The sequence below is a fragment of the Schistocerca cancellata genome, chromosome 4, assembly GCF_023864275.1.
Source record: "Schistocerca cancellata isolate TAMUIC-IGC-003103 chromosome 4, iqSchCanc2.1, whole genome shotgun sequence".
In the NCBI taxonomy this organism is placed as follows: domain Eukaryota; kingdom Metazoa; phylum Arthropoda; class Insecta; order Orthoptera; family Acrididae; genus Schistocerca; species Schistocerca cancellata.
This window is the reverse complement of record NC_064629.1, coordinates 32528655-32550040: the sequence shown is the minus strand read 5'-3', so window position 1 is coordinate 32550040 and position 21386 is coordinate 32528655. Positions and strand designations below refer to the sequence as shown.

General features: G+C 43.6%; 1 protein-coding gene across 1 annotated transcript in view; it reads right to left on the bottom strand.

Moving 5' to 3' along the window:
• Positions 1 to 21386, bottom strand: part of LOC126183815 (transmembrane protein 183-like) — a 159700-nt gene that overhangs the window by 93639 nt on the left and 44675 nt on the right. Inside the window, exon 2 of the mRNA XM_049926065.1 lies at positions 6036 to 6122. Coding sequence (XP_049782022.1) covers positions 6036 to 6122 — 87 coding nt within the window. The remainder of the gene's footprint in view (positions 1 to 6035; positions 6123 to 21386) is intronic.

Here is a 21386-nt window from a genome sequence, read left to right as displayed (position 1 = left end):
AGATGAGAGACATTTAATCATCTGGCTGTGGATGTGATCACGCCCAGGAGCTGTGTCGAGGCAATCTGCAAGGGCACTGAGGAGCTCCCACTCTGTAAATGGGGAATTATAGGATTCACTATGATGTGTACTGAATGAGAGAATGTTCCCTTCCAGACGCAATTTGAGAGTGTGAAAGGCTGGGGGGTAATTCTCTGACACAGAGGCTCGAGCAAAGTGCTCAGCTACGTGCTCAGCAATCACGTTTACGTCGGTAGTTAACATGTGATTTAAGGTAACACTGGGAACACCTGATGGGGTCTGGTACCCAAAAAGATGCTTTATCTTTGCCCAGCCTTGGGAAGGTGACATATGGCACCCAATGGTCAAGAAGTATCTCCACCAACAGTACTGCTTCTGACATGCGGTAAGTTGGTGACGTGGGTACAGAGCCGTTTAAAGGCTATGAGGTGCTCAAGGGAAGGGTGCTGCTTATGCCGCTGTAGAGCTTGCCGACACTCCTTAATTTCTTCAGCAACTTCCGGTGACCACCAAGGGACTGTCTTTCACCAGGCGAGGGATCGCGTTTTCTGTCATAGAAACAATTGTTGTAGTCACCTGCTCAACCATCACAGCAATGTTACTGTGTGGGGGAGATTCAACGGTGACAGCAGAGGTGAAAGTTTCCCAGGCTGCCTTGTTTAAAACCCATCTGGGCAGGCATCCATGGGCCTGACACCAGGGCAGTGACAGGAAGATGAGGAAGTGGTCACTACCACACAGGTCATCATGTGCTAGAGATGGGAGAAGTCTTGGGCTGCAAATTGATAAACCAATGGCTGATTAACCACCATGAGCCACACTGAAATGTGTGGCAGTCCCAGTATTTAAGAGGCAGAGGTCGAACTGTGACAGTGAAGTTTTGACATCTCTGTCACCCTACAAGGGGTTATGCGGTTAAAATCTCCCAGAAATGGGAAAAGTTTAGATAGTGGATCAATCAGTGCAGCTAATACATTCAGGGACACTGCACCATCTGGAGGAACATATACAATGCAGACAGTTATTTCCTGTGTCGTCCATATTCTGACAGCCACAGCTTCAAGAGGGGTTTGAAGGGGCACGGGTTACTACAGACTGAGTTTAGGACAAAAACTCCACCCGACACTATTATAGTCACTACGGTTCCCGTAATATCCCTTATAGCCGTGGAGGGCAGGGGTCCGCATTGCCAGCAACCAGGTTTCCTGGAGAGCAATGGAGATAGCAGGTGTAAATCTTACCAGTTGCCGTAGCCTAGCCAGGCAGTGGAAAAAGCCACAACAATTCCACTGGAGGATATCATTGTGAGACTTGGAAGGCATGGAACATCCAATGAAGTAGTTTACTGCTCAGAGTCACCTGCTGCCACCGACTTATTGCCTGAGCAGTCTATATCCATTGTGCCTGAGGGTCTGGCAAGACCTAGTGCCTGAGGGTCTGGCAAAACCTAGGTCCTCAGCAGATGCCAGAACCTCCATCCCATCCTCAGACGCAGAGCTTTTAGGTAGCAGTGGTGTAGGTGCCACCGCAATTTCCTTGGTCTTAGGGATTTTCTTTTTGGATTTCTCTCGCTGGTCCTTGGGGTTCCTTGGCTGGGAGGACTTCACTGGGTCAGTCTCCGGGACTGAGGATGAGCATGAAGCCCTACGACCAGCTGCTTTTGAGCTCTTCAGCCACTGGCAGGTGTAGATCTCTCCCACTTGCAGAAACCTGGAAAGGCAGTGACCCAAGGGAGCCCTTCCTAGAGAGGTAAGCCGAAGAAGACTTACTCTCGTCTGGTTTAGAAGTGGGGAAGAGCATCCCCGATGGTTCGCGTGTGTTTCTCCTGAAGCAGGTGGTGCGAGAGCAACAGGGAAGGAAATGCCTCCCCACCATCAAAGGGCAGATGTAGTCTTCCGACTCAGAGAGGTGACTGGGGTTGGTGGAGCTGATGATGTCAGAACTGTTGTAACAGCAGTGTAAGACGGTGTCATATGTACAGGATGCAAGTGTTCAAATTTTCTCTTAGTCTTAGTGACGGTCAGTCAGTCCAGGGTCATTTACTCCACGATTTTCCTTTCTTTCTGGAGAATCCTGCAGTCTGGTGAGAAAGACGAATGGTGCTCTCCGCATATGACACAGATGGGAGGCGGGGCGCATGGAGTATTGGGATGTGATGAGCGTCCACAATCTCAACATGTGAGGCTGGAAGTACAGGGAGAAGACATGCCAACTTCCAGCACTTAAAAGCACCTTTACCTTCTCAGGCAATGTATCACCCACTAAGGCCAAGATGAAGGCACCAGTGGCAACCTGATTATCCATCGGACCCCAGTGGACACACCAGACGAAATGTACACCTCGCCGCTCTAAATTGGCGCGCAGCTAATCATCAGACTGCAAAAGAAAGTCCCTGTGAAATATGATACCCTGGACCATATTTAAGCTCTTATGGGGCATGATGGTTACAGGAACATCCACCAGCTTGTCACAAGCGAGTAACGCCCCTGGCTCGGCAGAGGATGCTGTTTTGATCAAGACTGACCCAGATCTCATTTTGGACAATCCCTTCACTTCCCCTAACTTGTCCTCTAAATGTTTAACAAAAAAACTGAGGCTTCATCGTCATGTAAGATTACCCATCAGCTCTCTAACGTACAATGTACCGGGTTGGATACGATCCACTGCCATCCTTAGCCTGATGTTCCACCCATGGTGTGGCCAGGGAGGGGAACGATTTGGGGTTGTACTTCTGTGTGTTGAATTGAGCTCGTGAATTCTTAGAGACTGCTGGTGGTGAACTACCAGCAAGTGATGACGGACTATCCTTCATCACATGTCATCCGCCCTGATGCCACCCACTCTGACCAGGGGCCCTCCCCACAGGTGCCACCCAGCTGCAGCAAAGGCCACCTGGCAGGATACCATTGCCGGGAGTCCTCATGCCCCAGGGGGATGAGCGTCTACCCTGGGCATACATGGAGAGCTAATGGCACAGGCATCAGCAGAGTGATCCCTGTCTTGTCAGGGGGGCTACAACCAACAGCGTACATGGCGGCCCCACCACAATGGACTAGCTACCGTGCTGCATATCAGGTGCGTAGAAGTCCATGGTCACTGTCGACGCAGATAGCGACATTGCTTAGTGCATGGTGGAAAACACACTCAGGTAGGTGACCTCGCCCAAAAGATGGAGAATGAGCAGGAGTGAAATGCAACAACGAGTAAGTGGGCTAAAGATCAATGCACGGTGGACATGATGCATGATGTAAGGCACCCTTCCCCAATTGGCTTGCTCTTCGGGAAAATTTTGAAAAATGGAGGTGAAACCCTACAGTGGACCACCACAAAGGCCGAAATGTGCGGGACTCCTTTTCGTAGCTTCTTACAACAAGCAGGAATACCTCGGGCCTATTCTAATCACTGGACCCACAGGGGGGAGTCCACAGTGGAGAAAGATGGAACGTCTCACAAACCCTCTTATAAAACAAATTTCACAAAATAAAATTATACATCATCAGTTTCATCTGGGAAATACAGAATCTCTCAGCAATTTGACAACATGTTCTGGTAAAATGCCCTACTCTGTGGATGTATAAAGAGCATTAATAACTGTAGGTCTTTGGCCTTTAACGTAGATAATTGTAAAGATTTCATTTTAATGGGTTTCAATCATGATTCATTCGAACTTTGCCGCCTCTTGTTAAAGTCAGTACCTTCAATGCCTTCTGTGGTCTTAAGGAAAATTTATAGTTTACGTTCCTGGTGAATTACATCTGTACTGCAACCATTTTATCTTTTCCCCAAGGAACTGGCTCTTCCACAACCCTGTTTACTTTTAATATAACACTGACAAAAAAATGCCACGAAAATAAGAAAATCTTTCTGTTCAAGATGTGACGAAGCAAGCTGGGATATTTTTACTTTCCCTCTTGTTTTGCCATCTGCCTCCTTAAAATTCATGTTTAACTACTTACCATTAACAAACGCAAATATAAACTGCATTCTCATAAAAGATAAAGGCTGACCCTCAGTTTTAAAGAATGTAACACCAGATCTCATTTTGTGCTTGGTTTTATGTATGAAATTGATATTCTAATTTATTTTGACTATGTCTAGTTAGCATCATTTGTTACAGGGCAAAATCAGTAATTGTTTCATAACTTAAATCCTATTGTTGACATATAAACAAATATAAATTCTGTAATAATTGTGAACATTTGGAACACGAAATGCTAGTAATCTTAAAGTATCTATCTAGCTCTCTTCAAAAACATGTTAGCGAAACCTGCACTTACTTACTTCCAAAGTAATTAACAGTTTTGTCAGAAGTATTGTTTACGTAACTATATATGTTAATTTCATCATTTAAACAAATACTTTGGCTTAGCCCTTGCAGTAGAAGGAGCTGTTAAAAAAACGGAATTTTTCGATGTATTCAGTTAATTTAATGAGTTATGTTTTAATTGAAATTTCTGTGAATTTAACTTTGAACAATGCGTAGTTTCGGCCTCTATTATATAGGAGTATAAGAGCCCGATTTCTGGTCACGAGACAGTCAGTCCACGGCAGAGTTTCAGACGAGGAACCTGTGCTGGTTAGAATGACAACAATGCATCAACTTAACAGTGAATTAAGTGTTACACCAATAGGTGGGTGTGTTAAAGCAATGACAGTGACTGTTCAATTTATTTGAAAGACTGAACTGTGTTGTTAGGCTTTTACTGCTCGTAGATGTAAAACAGTAAACTATTGTAGCAGTATGTAGGGGAGGGGGAGGGGGAGGTTGTGAAAAGTTAAAGTAAACACCTGTTAAATGCAACTGTCTGCTACATTATTTACCATAGTCAGTGTCCAAATTACAAAACCCATTTTTCAGCCAGTGTAGGAATGCAGTACATCAACACCGAGGACAACAAATGAAATAAATAAAGCAGCCATAACTGCTACAAAGGTGAACTACATTTATTGGTGGTTTCCTAGGAACTAATTTGTCAAATTGGCCCAATCCCTAGGTGTATCAATATTTATAGTTTTATTCTTTTTTGACAGCCTATGTCCATGTGACCAGATTCAAAGAGTTTATGATTAATAACCTTCAGCTCACTACCATGGTAATTTTCCTTGTGATATATATTTTCATGGTCATTACAGAGAAATTGACATTCCTGTTGTGGCAACTGCAGGAGTTAAAACACATATTGATCTCAGTGACCTCTTCAGGTAATGACAGCATATGCTTCTGAATACAACTGCTTTTCCATTTCCTGTGCAACCAGCAATACTTTCATCTACCATATTTAACACCAAGTAGGTTTGTGCTGCTTGTTTACAATCTACATAGTTCAACAGAGAGTCCACAGTGTTTATAAAAAGCTATCCCACTGTACAAAAGAGGTGTTGGTAAACACTTTGTTACGCAAATCATAGGAAATAAATGAGTGTTTTTCCCCACTTTTCTCTTTGTCGATCATCTGCTCACAGCGAGACACTGCTATATTTACATGAATTTTCTTGTCTTCTGTTTGAGTTTTTTCTTGCTCATTATTGTCATTGGCTGTCCTAACAGTGAAAGGCATGGAAGATTTTTCAGCAGTGTATGCACTGGTTATTGTTGCATGAAGTACTTTTATGTTTATGATACGACACTGGTTTTGCAGAAACCACATTTCGTTGTTCCAGTTAAAGTTAGAGTTTGGTTATTCTTACATACAAAACTTCGTCACTTTCTTAGCTAGTTACATGGTGTAACTCAAATTCATGAAAAACTGACACTGGTTGCTCTTGCATTAACCCTAATATATTGTGTGTGTGTGTGTGTGTGTGTGTGTGTGTGTGTGTGTGTGTGTGTGTGTGTCAGCAAGCATGCACTTGTACTCTCAAATTACATTTGAAAAGCACTTACATGGTTGACATTTGTTTGTAACATGTGATACATACAACAGTTAAAATATGCTCAAAATCTAAATTTTTACTTACTTTGGTGAAGGCTATAAAATACTAATGAATGTAACATTTCACTTCCAAGAACCTACCTTCTCTTAAAACATTTCTCATTGGTTTCTTTAACCGAGCATGTCCAAAGCTTACTGAGGAATTAGCGAAGTCTTCCAGAGTAACATCTGCAACAGAAACAAATAGCAAATAATTACACAAACAATACTCTAGTAAAACTTGAGAGTTGCTGGCCAGGAACTGACAGTGACAGGTTTGAAAATTGTCTTCTAATGCTTAAACACTATTATTGTGCATTTAAATGAAGTCGTGCTGATATTCACAAGGATTAATGACAGTGATCCTATAGTTTTATGAACTCTTTGACTGCTGTGGATGAGTTAATTCGTCATGCCCTGCCCACTCCCCAGGTGCTGAGGCTATGTTTAAACACAGCCTCTGGGTTTTCCTTTAGTGCAACTTTATATATATATATATATATATATATATATATATATATAATAGAAGGAAACATTCCACGAAGGAAAAATATACCTAAAAGCAAAGATGATGTGACTTACCAAATGAAGGTGCTGGCAGGTCGACAGACACACAAACTAACACAAACATACACACAAAATTCAAGCTTTTGCAACAAACTGTTGCCTCATCAGGAAAGAGGGAAGGAGAGGGAAAGACAAAAGGATGTGGGTTTTAAGGGAGAGGGTAAGGAGTCATTCCAGTCCCGGGAGAGGAAAGACTTACCTTAGGGGGAAAAAAGGACGGGTATACACTCGCGCGCACACACACACATATCCCTATATACAGACTACGGTTTATGAACCAACTGTGCAAATGAAATGTTGCTGCATGACAATTAAGATTTTCTGGATTGTTCACCTTCAGCGATGAATAGACTTTTCACACTAGTGGAAATGTGACCCACACGCAATGTGCACATCTGGGGATCAGAAAATCGCCTAGAGACAATACAGTTGTAAATTGAAAGTTTCTTGTGCCATATCCCCGCGGAAAGTTTATGGGCCTTTCTTTTTCAGTGAAGCAACTGTAACTGATTGTTCTTATCTTGATGTGTTACAACTATGACCCATGGCTCAATGGGAAGAAGCTGAACAATACATCTTTATTTGGGAGCAAGATGGTGCACCACCTCACTCGCAGAACTCAGTACGCGACTGGTTAAATGACGTTGTACCCTACTTGTGAACTGGCTGCAAGGGGCCAGACGACAAAGCATAACAATGCACGACATCCACGTCCACACACGATCTGACACCACTCAATTTTTACCTTTGGGGTTTCATAAAGGATCATGTGTACATGCCTCCGCTACCAGCTGATCTATCCAACTTAAGAAACAGTATTATTGCAACAGTTACTCTTGAGACAGGAATCAAGGTTTCACAACAACTCTGTTATCAAATCTATATGTAACAAAAGGTACTCACATTGAATTATTATAAGAAAAACTGTTCGAGTCGCCCTTGCATTTTGTGTATAATTTATAATTGTAAGCTGATTGTAATAAAGGCTATAAAGCCTTAAAACCCATATGTTCATTTTTAAACACACCCTGTATTATGGATGTACTTATTTTGTCACCCAGTCTTTCGCTTCATCAGACTGACTGCCTACCATCACCAAAGTGATACAATATTGAAGAACATTGGAAGGGTGTTTTATATCAAGAGTGAAACACAAAAACAGACTAAAAGTTACTCTGAAAATGCAGTGCTACTACAATTAAAAATGTTGAGCTGTAAATAAATCAGAAGTACATCAAGTCCAAACAGTAGTTCTATAAAACAATTTAAATTACATTAAATTAACAATCCCAATAAAATAAAAATAGTATGTGACAATAGTACTGAAAACTAGCTTGAAGAGTTATTAACCATGGAAAGTGATACAGAAACAAAATAAAAGATAGAACTGGCATTTATAACAGCAGACTATGTAGCCTGTCCACAGAAATAGAGATGGGGGATCCGCTCTTGAACTAATTCATAGAGTTGAATCTTTCAAAGGAGTGAACAATCAGTGATTCAGAAAAAAGAACGGTAGAGAGAGAGAGAGAGAGAGAGAGAGAGAGAGAGAGAGAGAGAGAGAGAGACAGAGAGAGAGAGAGAGAGAGAGACGAAGCATATCAGCAGCGCCTCTGCTGGTCAGAGCACAGTGCACGCCACACAACACAGCCAGCACCGGCCTCTGCCCTGCTTCTACCTTGGCTGCCTGCATTGTGCAGTGCCCCATTGGATTTTGTGTTTTACATATGCCGTGCCATCTGTGCGTCATCTGCCGCTTGCAGTGTCTGGCGCAGCTTAACTTCGCATCGCACTCTGTCGGCGATCATTTCAGTCGCACGTCCTGCCCTCTGGGCAGTTGATGCGAGCAACAGGACAGAGAGCCACCTAGCGGATAACATAGGAACTACTTGCAACAACCTGCTCGCAAGGGAACGGACGATTTGTCTCTGAGGGGTGAGTTCACCGCTCCCCCCACCCTCGGAACTCGCCCGCTCAACGCTCACCCCACCGTCTCGACTCTAGCCAGAGCATTGAGCAAAGCGACTCAGGTGTCACTCTGGTCTGTGCGGTCTCAGCTCACGCAGTAATACAGCCTGCGGCTCGACCTGCTCGACTCAGCGCCTCTGCATCGGAGTTCGTCCCTACTGGATATTGTTCTTCATAGTAATACCGCTATGTATATTACATTATTATGTTATGTATACATCAATTGTTTTTATTTTATTTTTATTTGTTTAAACTGATTAGATTAGGTTCCTGATGACTCCTCTTACTATAGGATTTTTATTATGGACACTCGAATTTACGCTTTAATTACGAGCGAACCGATAAACGTATCGCAAAATGTGATACACCAATATTTTCCTTGTTTTATTCTGCGTAAGGCTATATGCAGCACTTTCGTTTTACAGTCAAATTTATATTTTTTTTTTCTTATTCTGGTACGGATTTTGCGATTTTAGGCGTCTTCGGATGGAAACGTTCACTTTAAAAATATATGGCTTGCGATGTATTTGTATGAGGTTAATGAAATTTTAATACATTATAGCCAAATATATTGTTAATGTAAATCTCAAGTTACAACATTTTCCAATCACCCAAAAAACCACGATAGTGCAAAATAAATCAATAATCAAAAACTTTGTCATATCGTGGAAATTTCAATAAACAATACAAAATTCTTACTCATTATCTGTGTTACTTCAAAATAGGATCAAATAAGATCAAAATACAGGTATAGTACTGGAATAAACCAAGTTTAAAGGGCAATGTGCCTTCCATTTATTTTCTATTGTAAATGAGTGGTGAGTCATGAAAAAGAGCTAATTCATTTCAGGGAGTGAACAGTTCTGATCCAATCTCTGAAAAGAACAGTTCTGCCCATCTCTACACAGAAAATCGCAATGAAGTACACTGAGGTGCCAAAAGTCATGGGATAATGATATTTATATCTACAGATGGCAGTAGTATTGTGTACACAAAGTATAAAAGAGGAAGTCTATTTGGCAGTACTGTCATTTGTACTCAGGTGATTCATGGGAAACAGTTTCGGACTCGATTATGGCCACAAGGCGGGAATTAACAGACTTTGAACACAGAATGACAATTGCAGCTAGATGCATGGGACATTCCATTTTGGATATCGTTACGGAATTCAATATTCTGGGATCCACAAAGCCAAGAGTGCCAAGAATACCAAATTTTAGGCATAGCCTCTTGCTATGGACAACGCAGTGGGTGACGGCCTTTATGTAATGACTGAGAAGAATGACTTTCGTGTAGAGTTCTCAGTATTAACAGACAGACATCACATTAAATAAGCACAGAAATCAATGTGGGACATACAACAAATGTATCCATTAGGGCAGTGCAGCGAAATTTGGTGTTAAATGGCTATGGCAGCAGACGACCGAGACGAGTGCCTTTGTTAACAGCATGACGTTGCCTGCAGTGCCTCTCCTGGGCTTGTGACCATATCTTCTGGATCCCAGACTGGCAAACAGTGGCCAGTTCAGATGAGCCCCAATTTCACTTGGTAAGAGGTGACGGTACGGTTTGAGTGTGGTGCAGACCCCACAAAGTCACAGACCAAAGTTGTCAACAAGGCACTGTGCAAGTTGGTGGTGGTTCCCTAATGGTGTGGGTTGTGTTTACATGGAATGGTCCGAGTCCTCTGGTCCAATTTAATTGATCCTCGACTGGAAATAGTAATGTTCAGCTACTTGGAGACCATTTGTGGCCATTCGTGGACTTCCCTTTCTCAAACAACAGTGGAATTTTTATAGATGACAGTATGCCATGTCAGCAGGCCACAATTATTCGCAATTGGTTTGAAGAACATTCTGACAATTCAGGCGAATGATTTGGCCACCCAGACCAACCGACATGAATCCAATCAAACATTTATGGGACATAATTGAAGGGTCAGTTTGTGCACAAAATCCTGCACCGATACCACCTTCATAATTATGGATGGTCCTAGGGCAGCATGGCTCAATGTTTCTGCAGGGGGACTTTCAACAACTTGGTCTGCCCGTGGCGCATAAGTTGCTGCACTATGCCAGGCAAAAGGAGATCCAACACAGTATAAGGAGGGCCAACACGGTATAAGGAGGTATAGTATGACTTCTGTCACCTCATAAAATTTAAAACAATATGTCTTTGTACTGGTGTCAGTTGTTACGGTTAGTAGTTTGAGGGTTTGATGACATTGATTTGGGTTGAGGAGGCGTTCAACATCCTGACGAAAAGTCAGCATGGAAATCTTAAGGGTTTGTTGTCAATCTCCAATGTGAATTTAATGTTTTTGTTGATAGTTTAAGTTGTGAAAAAAACGACTGTCCCACATAAGTAAATAGGAATATAAAAAAAGGGAGGAAAGTTTATCTGTTTAGCAAGAGTAATAGAAGGCAGATTTCAGACTACCTAACAGATCAAAACGAAAATTTCTGTTCCGACACTGACAATGTTGAGTGTTTATGGAAAAAGTTCAGGGCAATCGTAAAATGCGTTTTAGACAGGTACGTGCCGAGCAAAACTGTGAGGGACGGGAAAAACCCACCGTGGTACAACAACAAAGTTAGGAAACTACTGCGAAAGCAAAGAGAGCTTCACTCCAAGTTTAAACGCAGCCAAAACCTCTCAGACAAACAGAAGCTAAACGCTGTCAAAGTTAGCGTAAGGAGGGCTATGCGTGAAGCGTTCAGTGAATTCGAAAGTAAAATTCTATGTACCGACTTGACAGAAAACCCTAGGAAGTTCTGGTCTTACGTTAAATCAGTAAGTGGATCGAAACAGCATATCCAGACACTCTGGGACGATGATGGCACTGAAACAGAGGACGACACGCGTAAAGCTGAAATACTAAACACCTTTTTCCAAAGCTGTTTCACAGAGGAAGACCGCACTGCAGTTCCTTCTCTAAATCCTTGCACAAACGAAAAAATGGCTGACATTGAAATAAGTGTCCAAGGAATAGAAAAGCAACTGGAATCACTCAATAGCGGAAAGTCCACTGGACCTGACGGGATACCAATTCGATTCTACACAGAGTACGCGAAAGAACTTGCCCCCCTTCTAACAGCCGTGTACCGCAGGTCTCTAGAGGAACGGAAGGTTCCAAATGATTGGAAAAGAGCACAGGTAGTCCCAGTCTTCAAGAGGTGTCGTCGAGCAGATGCGCAAAACTATAGACCTATATCTCTGACGTCGATCTGTTGTAGAATTTTAGAACATGTTTTTTGCACGAGTATCATGTTGTTTTTGGAAACCCAGAATCTACTATGTAGGAGTCAACATGGATTCCGGAAATAGCGATCGTGTGAGACCCAACTCGCTTTATTTGTTCATGAGACCCAGAAAATATTAGATACAGGCTCCCAGGTAGATGCTATTTTCCTTGACTTCCGGAAGGCGTTCGATACAGTTCCGCACTGTCGCCTGATAAAGTAAGAGCGTATGGAATATCAGACCAGCTGTGTGGCTGGATTGAAGAGTTTTTAGCAAACAGAACACAGCATGTTGTTATCAATGGAGAGACGTCTACAGATGTTAAAGTAACCTCTGGCGTGCCACAGGGGAGTGTTATGGGACCATTACTTTTCACAATATATATAAATGACCTAGTAGATAGTGTCGGAAGTTCCATGCGACTTTTCGTGGATGATGCTGTAATATACAGAGAAGTTGCAGCATTAGAAAATTGTAGCGAAATGCAGGAAGATCTGCAGTGGATAGGCACTTGGTGCAGGGAGTGGCAACTGACTCTTAACATAGACAAATGTAATGTATTGCAAATACATAGAAAGAAGGATCCTTTATTGTATGATTATATGATAGCAGAACAAACACTGGTAGCAGTTACTTCTGTAAAATATCTGGGAGTATGCGTGCGGAACGATTTGAAGTGGAATGATCATATAAAATTGTTGGTAAGGCGGGTACCAGGTTGAGATTCATTGGGAGAGTCCTTAGAAAATGTAGTCCATCAACAAAGGAGGTGGCTTACAATACACTCGTTCGACCTATACTTGAGTATTGCACATCAGTGTGGGATCCGTACCAGATCGGGTTGACGGAGGAGATAGAGAAGATCCAAAGAAGAGCGGCGCGTTTCGTCACAGGGTTGTTTGGTACCCGTGATAGTGTTACGGAGATGTTTAACAAACTCAAGTGGCAGACTCTGCAAGAAAGGCGCTCTGCATCGCGGTGTAGCTTGCTCGCCAGGTTTCGAGAGGGTGCGTTTCTGGATAATCTACATCTACATGTCTAAACCGGTATTTAATATTTGCACTTAAAGGTTATTTATTTACAAAATACTGTTCAAAATTGTCTGTGAATGTGTCTGCCAAAAATTTGTTAAGAGGAGATCCTGTATTGAAGCCATGTAAATATTCCTTGGAACTGGAAATAATTTTGTGCTAAGCATGTCTGAGTGGCCACTCTCCAGTCATCTACTTCTACAGGGTTGACATTAGATCTGTATGTCAGATCTATCAAAAATCAACACACTCCAGTCTTGTTAATTTGGGAAACAAACTTCAGACATCAAAGGACACTACTTTAGCACTGTGTGTGAGAGGTTTTTTTTTTTTTTTTTTTTTTTTGCAACATCCATTGAGTTTGATGTACCATGAATTGGTCTGAATTTTATCTTACATTTTTAATTAAAAGTGTCCAATTTACTTGCCAGTTCCTGAGATGGTGCTGTTACTGAGGATACAACTGAATAGATGAATGGATACAAATTGCTTACATAGTTTTGAAAGCCCATACCATCTAGGAGGCACTGAGTTCATGTTAGTTAATAGCTCTTAAATGAAAAAAATACTTTTCCCAGAATTAGTCACATATATCACATCTAAGAATAATTTAGTATGATCTTTGAAAAGAACTTTAAAGCACTTGGTCAGGAAATCGCGGACTTTTTCAAATAATCACTTCTTAAACAAGCACAAGAGTGTTGAACTGAACAGATTTTGTGGCAATGACATCTTAGTGATGAAATGTCATTTTAAACAGCAAGACGTGAAAATCTGCAGTCTGTAGGTTAACAACTAAATGTTTTGAAATAATATCTTTAATCACAGTGTATTCAAATCTACCTCATTAAATCTGTTTTTCTGATAGATGTTAGGAAATATAAAAATATTTTCCAGTCAGATCAGATTTTATGTACAAGAAAAAAAGGGGATTATAGGACAGTTAAAGAACTGCTAGACATCTCTTCAAAACCAAAAACGCCATTTGAGTCAACAAAGTGCTACTCACAATATAGTCATGGTAAAGGATGTAGTAATACTAGATTTCTGAGGCAAATATATAGAACAATGTTTCTCAAACAATTTAATATCTGGATCACTGATCAGGACAAAGCTCTCGTGGATGAGACCTCCTCATACAAAACATACAAAAGACGTTTACTTTTCACTAGGTCAGACAGTTCCATCAGGCACGCAAGCCTAAGAGTAACCAGGCAGGTGTGGCGTAGGACAGTCAGAGGCGAGCAAATGGCTGTGGTGTGTGCAATTTTGCAGCTGTGCTGTCGGTACGCAATCACAGTCCACTTGCTGAGCTGAGGCGGCCAGGGATTCGGACTAAGTCACAAGTGTGCAGAAAGAACATTATCAGGCCATCTGGTGGGTTGCCTACACCATGAATGCCTGCCCACAGATGAGCTAAAGGGTGCTCGCAAGCATCCGTGCCTGACGGGACGACGACAGAACAGCATGCACTGGCTTATTCACACCTAACAATTACGGCAAAGAAGGTTGGTTGCTTGGATTAAAAGAGGGGGAAAGGGACCGAACTACAATGTCATCATTCCCTTGTTCCAAATAAAACAATGCCACAAGTGTGAGAATAAAAGAAACCAGACAGACAACTCAAAATGGAATGAAAGGAAAAATCACAAGAATGATGAATGGCAACAAACATGTAAATGGACAACAGGGGACAAGAAAACCACAGAAACGCAAGAAACGGGATGAATACATTAAACCAACAAAGCAGATTACCATGGCTGGCTGACCATGAGAATAAAAAAGGAGAAGCCAGCCACTCTGCAACATTTTAAAACCTCCACCCTAGAAGCACTAGGGTGTAGGACACAGATGGACAAACAACATGCACTAAAACTTAGATCAAATGATAAAACCCACCCTCCCAAATAAAATGTAAAACCCACCCTCCCAAATAAAATGTAAAACCCACCCTCCCAAATAAAATGTAAAACCCACCCTCCCAAATAAAATGTAAAACCCACCCTCACAAATAAAATGTAAAACCCACCCTCACAAATAAAATGTAAAACCCACCCTCACAAATAAAATGTAAAACCCACCCTCACAAATAAAATGTAAAACCCACCCTCACAAATAAAATGTAAAACCCACCCTCACAAATAAAATGTAAAACCCACCCTCACAAATAAAATGTAAAACTGAATCAGCTGATGAGGCATTGTCAGATAAAATTAGCAGCAACGAGACTGGTAACACAAGATTTCATCGCTGTGCAGTCAAAGTGGGACAGTGCACCAGAATATGGGCCAACGTCAACTGGGTGCTGCACCAACATTCAGGCGGGACTTCACGGCGCAGGAGATAACTGTGGGTCGCCCAAGCACGGCCAATGTGGGGCCAGCAGAGGACAACTGCTTCCCTGCGAGAGGCCCACATGGAAGATTGGTTGGCTGGTTTTTGGGGTTTGATGGGGGCTAAACATCGATGTCATCAGTCCCCTGTTCCAAACAGACATACTTGTAAAAGGCCTATACAGTAAAAGCGTAACCTCTGCACCCAGAGGGAGTCACGTGGAAGACTTCTACACATTCATAGTCTCCTTTATGACATGCCGTTTGTTGTGTTTACTGTTATGCCATTCCATCTCTCAAAGCCAAAAAACCCTACAGCGCAAGTCAGAATGCAGGTCAGGTTCAGAGATGCCCATGTCCAGAAGTGCTTTCCGCGTAGCCTGTTTGGCCAGCCTGTCAGCAAGTTCGTTGCTTGGGATGCCGACGTGTCCTTGGGTCCACACAACCACCACTGAACGAAGCAACCGGTCCAGGACGTAGATGGACTCCTGGATGGATGCTACCAAAGGATGGCGAGGGTAGCACTGGTCAATAGCTTGTAGGCTGCTCAGGGAGTCAGTACAAAGAAGAAACTGATTGCTCAGGCCATGAACGGATATACTGAAATGCACGAGAGATGGCCACCAGCTCTGCAGTGAATACACTGCAGCCATCGGGCAAGGAATGCTGTTCAAAATGGTCCCTGTGGATGTAGGCGAAGCCAACATGACCATCACCCATCGAGCTGTAGGTGTAAACCACTTCACTGACCCGGAACACGACAAGAATCAAGAGGAAGCAACAGCGGCACGAGTAACTGAGTCCCTACGGTCATGCAAAAGGTCCAGATGAATCTGCAGCCTAGGTGTATACCATGGAGATGTATGCCGACAAACCTGGTTGGGAGGTGGTAAAGGGAAGGACTCCAGTTCAGACAGAGGGGATCACACATGAATCGCAATCGTTAGCCCTGACCTGGGCCACTGATGCGGGAGATGAACTGCTGCAGGTGGAAAAAGGAGACGGCGCTCAGGAGAACTATGAATGTGTGCAACGTATCTGGAGAGCAGTTGTGCACGTCTGATCTGCAATGGAGGGACTTTGGCCTCCACAAGGATGCAGGCCACCTTACTCGTCCAAAAAGCTCTTGTCCCTAGGGAAATGCCACAGTGGTGCACTGGGTAGAGTACACGCAATGCTTAGGGTTCCCATAGTCAAGGCGGGATTGAACAAAGGCTTTATAGAGCTGCAGCAGAGTAGAGAAATCCGCACCCCAGTTAGTGTTGTTCAGGCAGCAGATGGCATTGAGGTGCTGTCAGCACTTCCACTTAAGCTGACGAAGGTGAGGTAGCAAAGTCAATTGGGCGTCGAAAACCAGTCCTAAGAATCGATAAGTCTTCACTACAGTTAGTGGATCCTCATGAGAGAAGTTCTGGTTCCAGATGAACAGTACGATGCCAACAGAAGTGCATGAGACACGCCTTAGTGGCCGAAAACTGGAAGCCATGGGCGAGAGCCCATGGTGAAGTGGTCACTACCACAGAAGTCATAATGTGCTCTCCAGTGGATAGATGGGAGAAGTCTTGGGCTGCAAATTGATAAATCAATGGCTGAGCAACTACCTCGAGCCACACTGAAATGTGTGGCGGCCGCAATATTTAAAAGGCACAGGTCGAACTGAGACAGTAAAGTTTTGACATCTTTGCCTCGGTCAGTAAGCACAGTGTCACCCCACAAGGGGTTATGGGTGTTAAAATCTCCCAAAAGTAGGAAAATAGGGAGTTGACCAATCCTTGCAGCTACTACATTCAGGGGTACTGCACCATCTGGAGAAAGACATACATTGCAGACAGTTATTTCCTGTGTCGTCCACATTCTGACAGCCACAGCTTCAAGAGGGGTTTGAAGGGGTACAGTTTCACTACAGACTGAGTTTAGGACATTAACGCAAACTCCACCCGACACTATTATAGTCGCTACGGTTCCTGTAATATCCCTTATAGCCACGGAGGGCAGGGGTCCGCATTGCCAGGAACCATGTTTCCTGGAGCGCGATGCAGAAAGCAGGTGTAAAGCTTAACAGTTCCACTCGAGGGTGATGTCATCGTGAGACTAGGAAGGCATGGAACATTCAATGAGGCACTTTACACCTCAGGGTCACCTGCTGCCACCAACTTTTTGCTTGAGCAGTCTATATCCATTGTGTCTGAGGGTCCGGCGAGATCCAGGTCCTCAGCAGATGCCAGAATCTCCACCACCATCCTCAGACACAGAGTTGGTAAGTAGCAGTGGTGTGGGTGCCTGTACCCTCAGTTTCCCTGTCTGGGAGGACTTCACTGAATCAGTCTCTGTAACTGAGGAGCGTGAAGCCCTACGACCAGCTGCTTCTCTGGCTCAGAAGTGGGGACTGAAATCCCCGATGGTTGGGGCGGGGGGAGGGCGAGGGGGGGAGGGGGGATGTGTTGCTCCCGAAGTAGGTGGTGCAGGAGCAACAGGGTGTAGTCTCTTGGTTCTGAGAGATGACACGAATTCGAGCAACTAATGGGGCGAGAACAGTTCTCGTAGCAACGGCATATGAGGTCATAGCCACAGGATGTAGGCGCTCAAGTTTCCTCTTAGGCTCAGTGTAGGTCAGTCGATCCAGGGTATTTTATGGGGGATGTGTTGCTCCCGAAGTAGGTGGTGCAGGAGCAACAGGGTGTAGTCTCTTGGTTCTGAGAGATGACACGAATTCGAGCAACTAATGGGGCGAGAACAGTTCTCGTAGCAACGGCATATGAGGTCATAGCCACAGGATGTAGGCGCTCAAGTTTCCTCTTAGGCTCAGTGTAGGTCAGTCGATCCAGGGTATTTTATTCCATGATTTTCCTCTCTTTCTGTAAAATCCTGCAGTCTGACGATCAAGGTGAATGATGCTCTCTGCAGTTGACACAGATGGGATGAAATTAACACCTCAAAGCTCTACATAGGTACACAGCTCATCGTCAAACTGCAGAAGAAGGTCCCTATGGAATGTAATAGCCCAGACCGTATTTAAGCTCTTATGAAGCGTGATGGTAACGGAAACATCCCCCAACTTGCCACAAGCGAGTAATGCCCGTGACTGAGCAGAGGATGCGGTTTTTATCAAAAATGACCCAGAGCCTATTTTGGACAAGCCCTCCACCTCCTCTAACTTGTCCTCCAAATGCTCCACAAAAAACTGAGGCTTCATGGACATGAAAGATTCGCCATCAACTCTCGTACATACGAGGTACCGGGGCAAAAAAGCTTCACTGCCATTCTTAGCCTGGGGTTGCTCACATGGTGTGGCCTGGGAGGGGAACGACTTGGGGTCATATTTCTTAGCATTTAAGTTTGACTTTGCCCGCTTAGAGACTGCTGGCAGCGGACCACCAGCAAGAGATGACTTACTATGCTTCATGGCATGTCATCCACCCTGATACCACCCACTGCGACCAGGGGCCTTCCCACAGGCACCTCCCAGCCGCAGCGAAGGCCACCTGACAAGATGGCCATTGCTGGGAGTCCCGATGCCCCAGGTGGATGGGCATCTACCCCTTGGCATACATGGGGAGTTAACGGCGCAAGTATCAGCAGAGCGATCCCTGTGTTGTCAGGGGGCTACAACCAACAGGGTACATGGCGGCCCCACCATAACACACTGGCTACCGTGCTGGATATGAGGTACAAAGAAGTCCATGGTCATCGTTGGCACAGAAAATGACACTGCACAGTGCATGGTGGGAAACACACCCAGGAAGGTGACCTTGCCCAAGGGATGGAGAATGGGCAGGACTGCAATGCGATGACGAGAAAATGATCTAAAGATCTCAATGCACAGTGGACATGATGCACCATGTATGCCGCCCTTCCCCCAATTGGCTCACTCTTCAGGAAATTTTTGAAAAACGGAGGTCAAACCCTACAGCAGACCATCACATAAAGGCCGAAACGTGTGAAACTCCTTGTAGTCGCATCGTATGACAGGCAGGAGTACCTCAGGCCTTATTCTTACCCCCAGACCCACAGGGGTGTCACGTCGAAGAAGGTGTCCCACTCTGAACAAGTGGTTTGGTTTAGGTCATACTGCAAGACTTAAATTTCACTGCTAATTATTACAACAACAAGAAATCGAGTATCATTTTTCCACCTTCTGTGTCGTCTAATTGACAGAAAATTTGCAGTTTCGCCACATTTTTTTCTGAGTTTCTCAAAAAATAAAATAAATAATTAATTAATCACAGTGTTTTTCAACCGCATGCAGACTTTTGAGGCGCGCACACAGTATGAAAATGGCAGGAATACATTCTCGAGCAATTCACTTATCGAACTAACCTAGCCGTGTGTAGCCTCGCCTTTCATTGTCATAAGAGCAGTGATGTGTTGTGGACACTGAGTCCACGATACACAGAAAATGTTTTGAAGTCACCCCGATCACTCACAAAGATTGATCAGACCTGGGTCCGAGGTACACACATTTCACTTAATGGCATCCCAGAACAAATGATCTTGAGGGCCACACAAACACCGTCACTTTTAAAATGATGGGTCAGTGCAATATCTTGAAGGACTGCTTTAGGCGAACAGGTGCATGTATCCAGACAGTAAGCACCCTTATAATTCTACCAGTGACAGAAAATAACAGAAGTATCAGGAGCATCATTTCATCCTGTGTAAACATGTGAACAACTTCACCACTTGCACCTACTGGCAGGCAGAATGTGCTGACCCAAGTGGTTCCCTCATACTCGTTCGTCAATGTGTATCATCAAATACCCAACCCAAGTGTTCAGATGACCATTTGCATACCTCAAACATCCAATGGTGGTTTTCCAGCACTCTTGCTATTCTTGACAAAATATCCTGTGCTGGCTCACGGGGTGGTGGCTGTATCCTCCACAGCAAGATGCTACTGTAAGGTACAGCTATTCACCAGGTGCAGTTCTCCAGCACTTAATTTTTGAGTGATTAGCTGAACTGTGGCCTGTACGTCTACTGTCATGACAACAGTCTACGGTGTCTCCTATTAACAACATTTTGTTGAGCACAGCAGCTGATTCTGGCAATGTCTGTTTGCCCAAGTTAAGGTGCTCATAAGATACAGATGACCATAAAGAGAGGTAAAGAGTCTCATGCATCAAGCACCCACAATTTAGCCTCAAATAAATGCTGCAAGTCTTGCCCTTCCTGGACATAACTGTCACGCCAACAGTCAATGCAAAGTGACGACATTTGGGTCATACAAAACACTACATTTTGGCATGGAGACCACTTGGGGTATATCCAGAATTAATTAGAAAGTTGTCAACCTGCTCATCAGGTGATCACAATACACACATCATACACCACCAGAATCCTGAACTACCAAGTCTCATCACAGGCAAAATCGCACTTCCCTCAGACTGAGACGCCTGACACACACACACACACACACACACACACACACACACACACACACACACACACACACACATTTCGTAAAAGAGCCCGTGAGCTGTCACACCATTCCAGAGATTTCAGCCTCACTAAACAATGACCTAAAGCCAAAACACTGAGTGCCACACGTACAGCTCACAATCAAAATTTTAATGGTAGCTAACATCCCCTGCTGACTGTCAACTGCTAGGGTAGCTAGAGATCCAGGCAAAGTTAAGATTACAGGAAAAAAGAAGTATCTGCTAAACTAATGATCCTAAAATAGCTGTGAAAAAATCAGAGGCGAAGGGCTACTTCCAAGAATAATGCACCAACAACAATGTACATATTTTATTTTTATTTATTATCTATCCACCAGATGTTGGATTTATGATTCGCCTCCGCAGCCAAGTGGTCAGTGTGTAGACACATGGGTGTCATTAGTGCCTCTGTTTTGCCCATTTGAAAAAGAAAGAATGGGGTCAAGTACTTGGCTCTCAGTTTGAAACTCATGTATCTGTGTACTAGGAACTGTTAAATTTTTTTATCAATAGCTGGTGTGTCAGTCTATCAGTTCTGCTTAAAACTATTACTCACACCACTTCAGGGCCACAACTTGTTATCTACGAGGATCAATCCACGCTTTAAATAGATATTATGACGAGAACATTCAGATGGTAACTTCCAGGTTTAAATTTTTCAGACCAAAGAAGCATTTGGGACAAAACACACGGGTGACAGATTTGCAAGGTCTTACAAGGCAGTGTAATTTTACATGTGAGTGTGTTAAGTCTTATACTGACTTTATGGTACATGAAGCCATTACTCAGAATGTGGCTGACAACTGATTGAGGGAACAGATTCTCAAGTATCCCAAGTATCCTAACCGTCCTTTGCAGCAATTTTTGCAAATT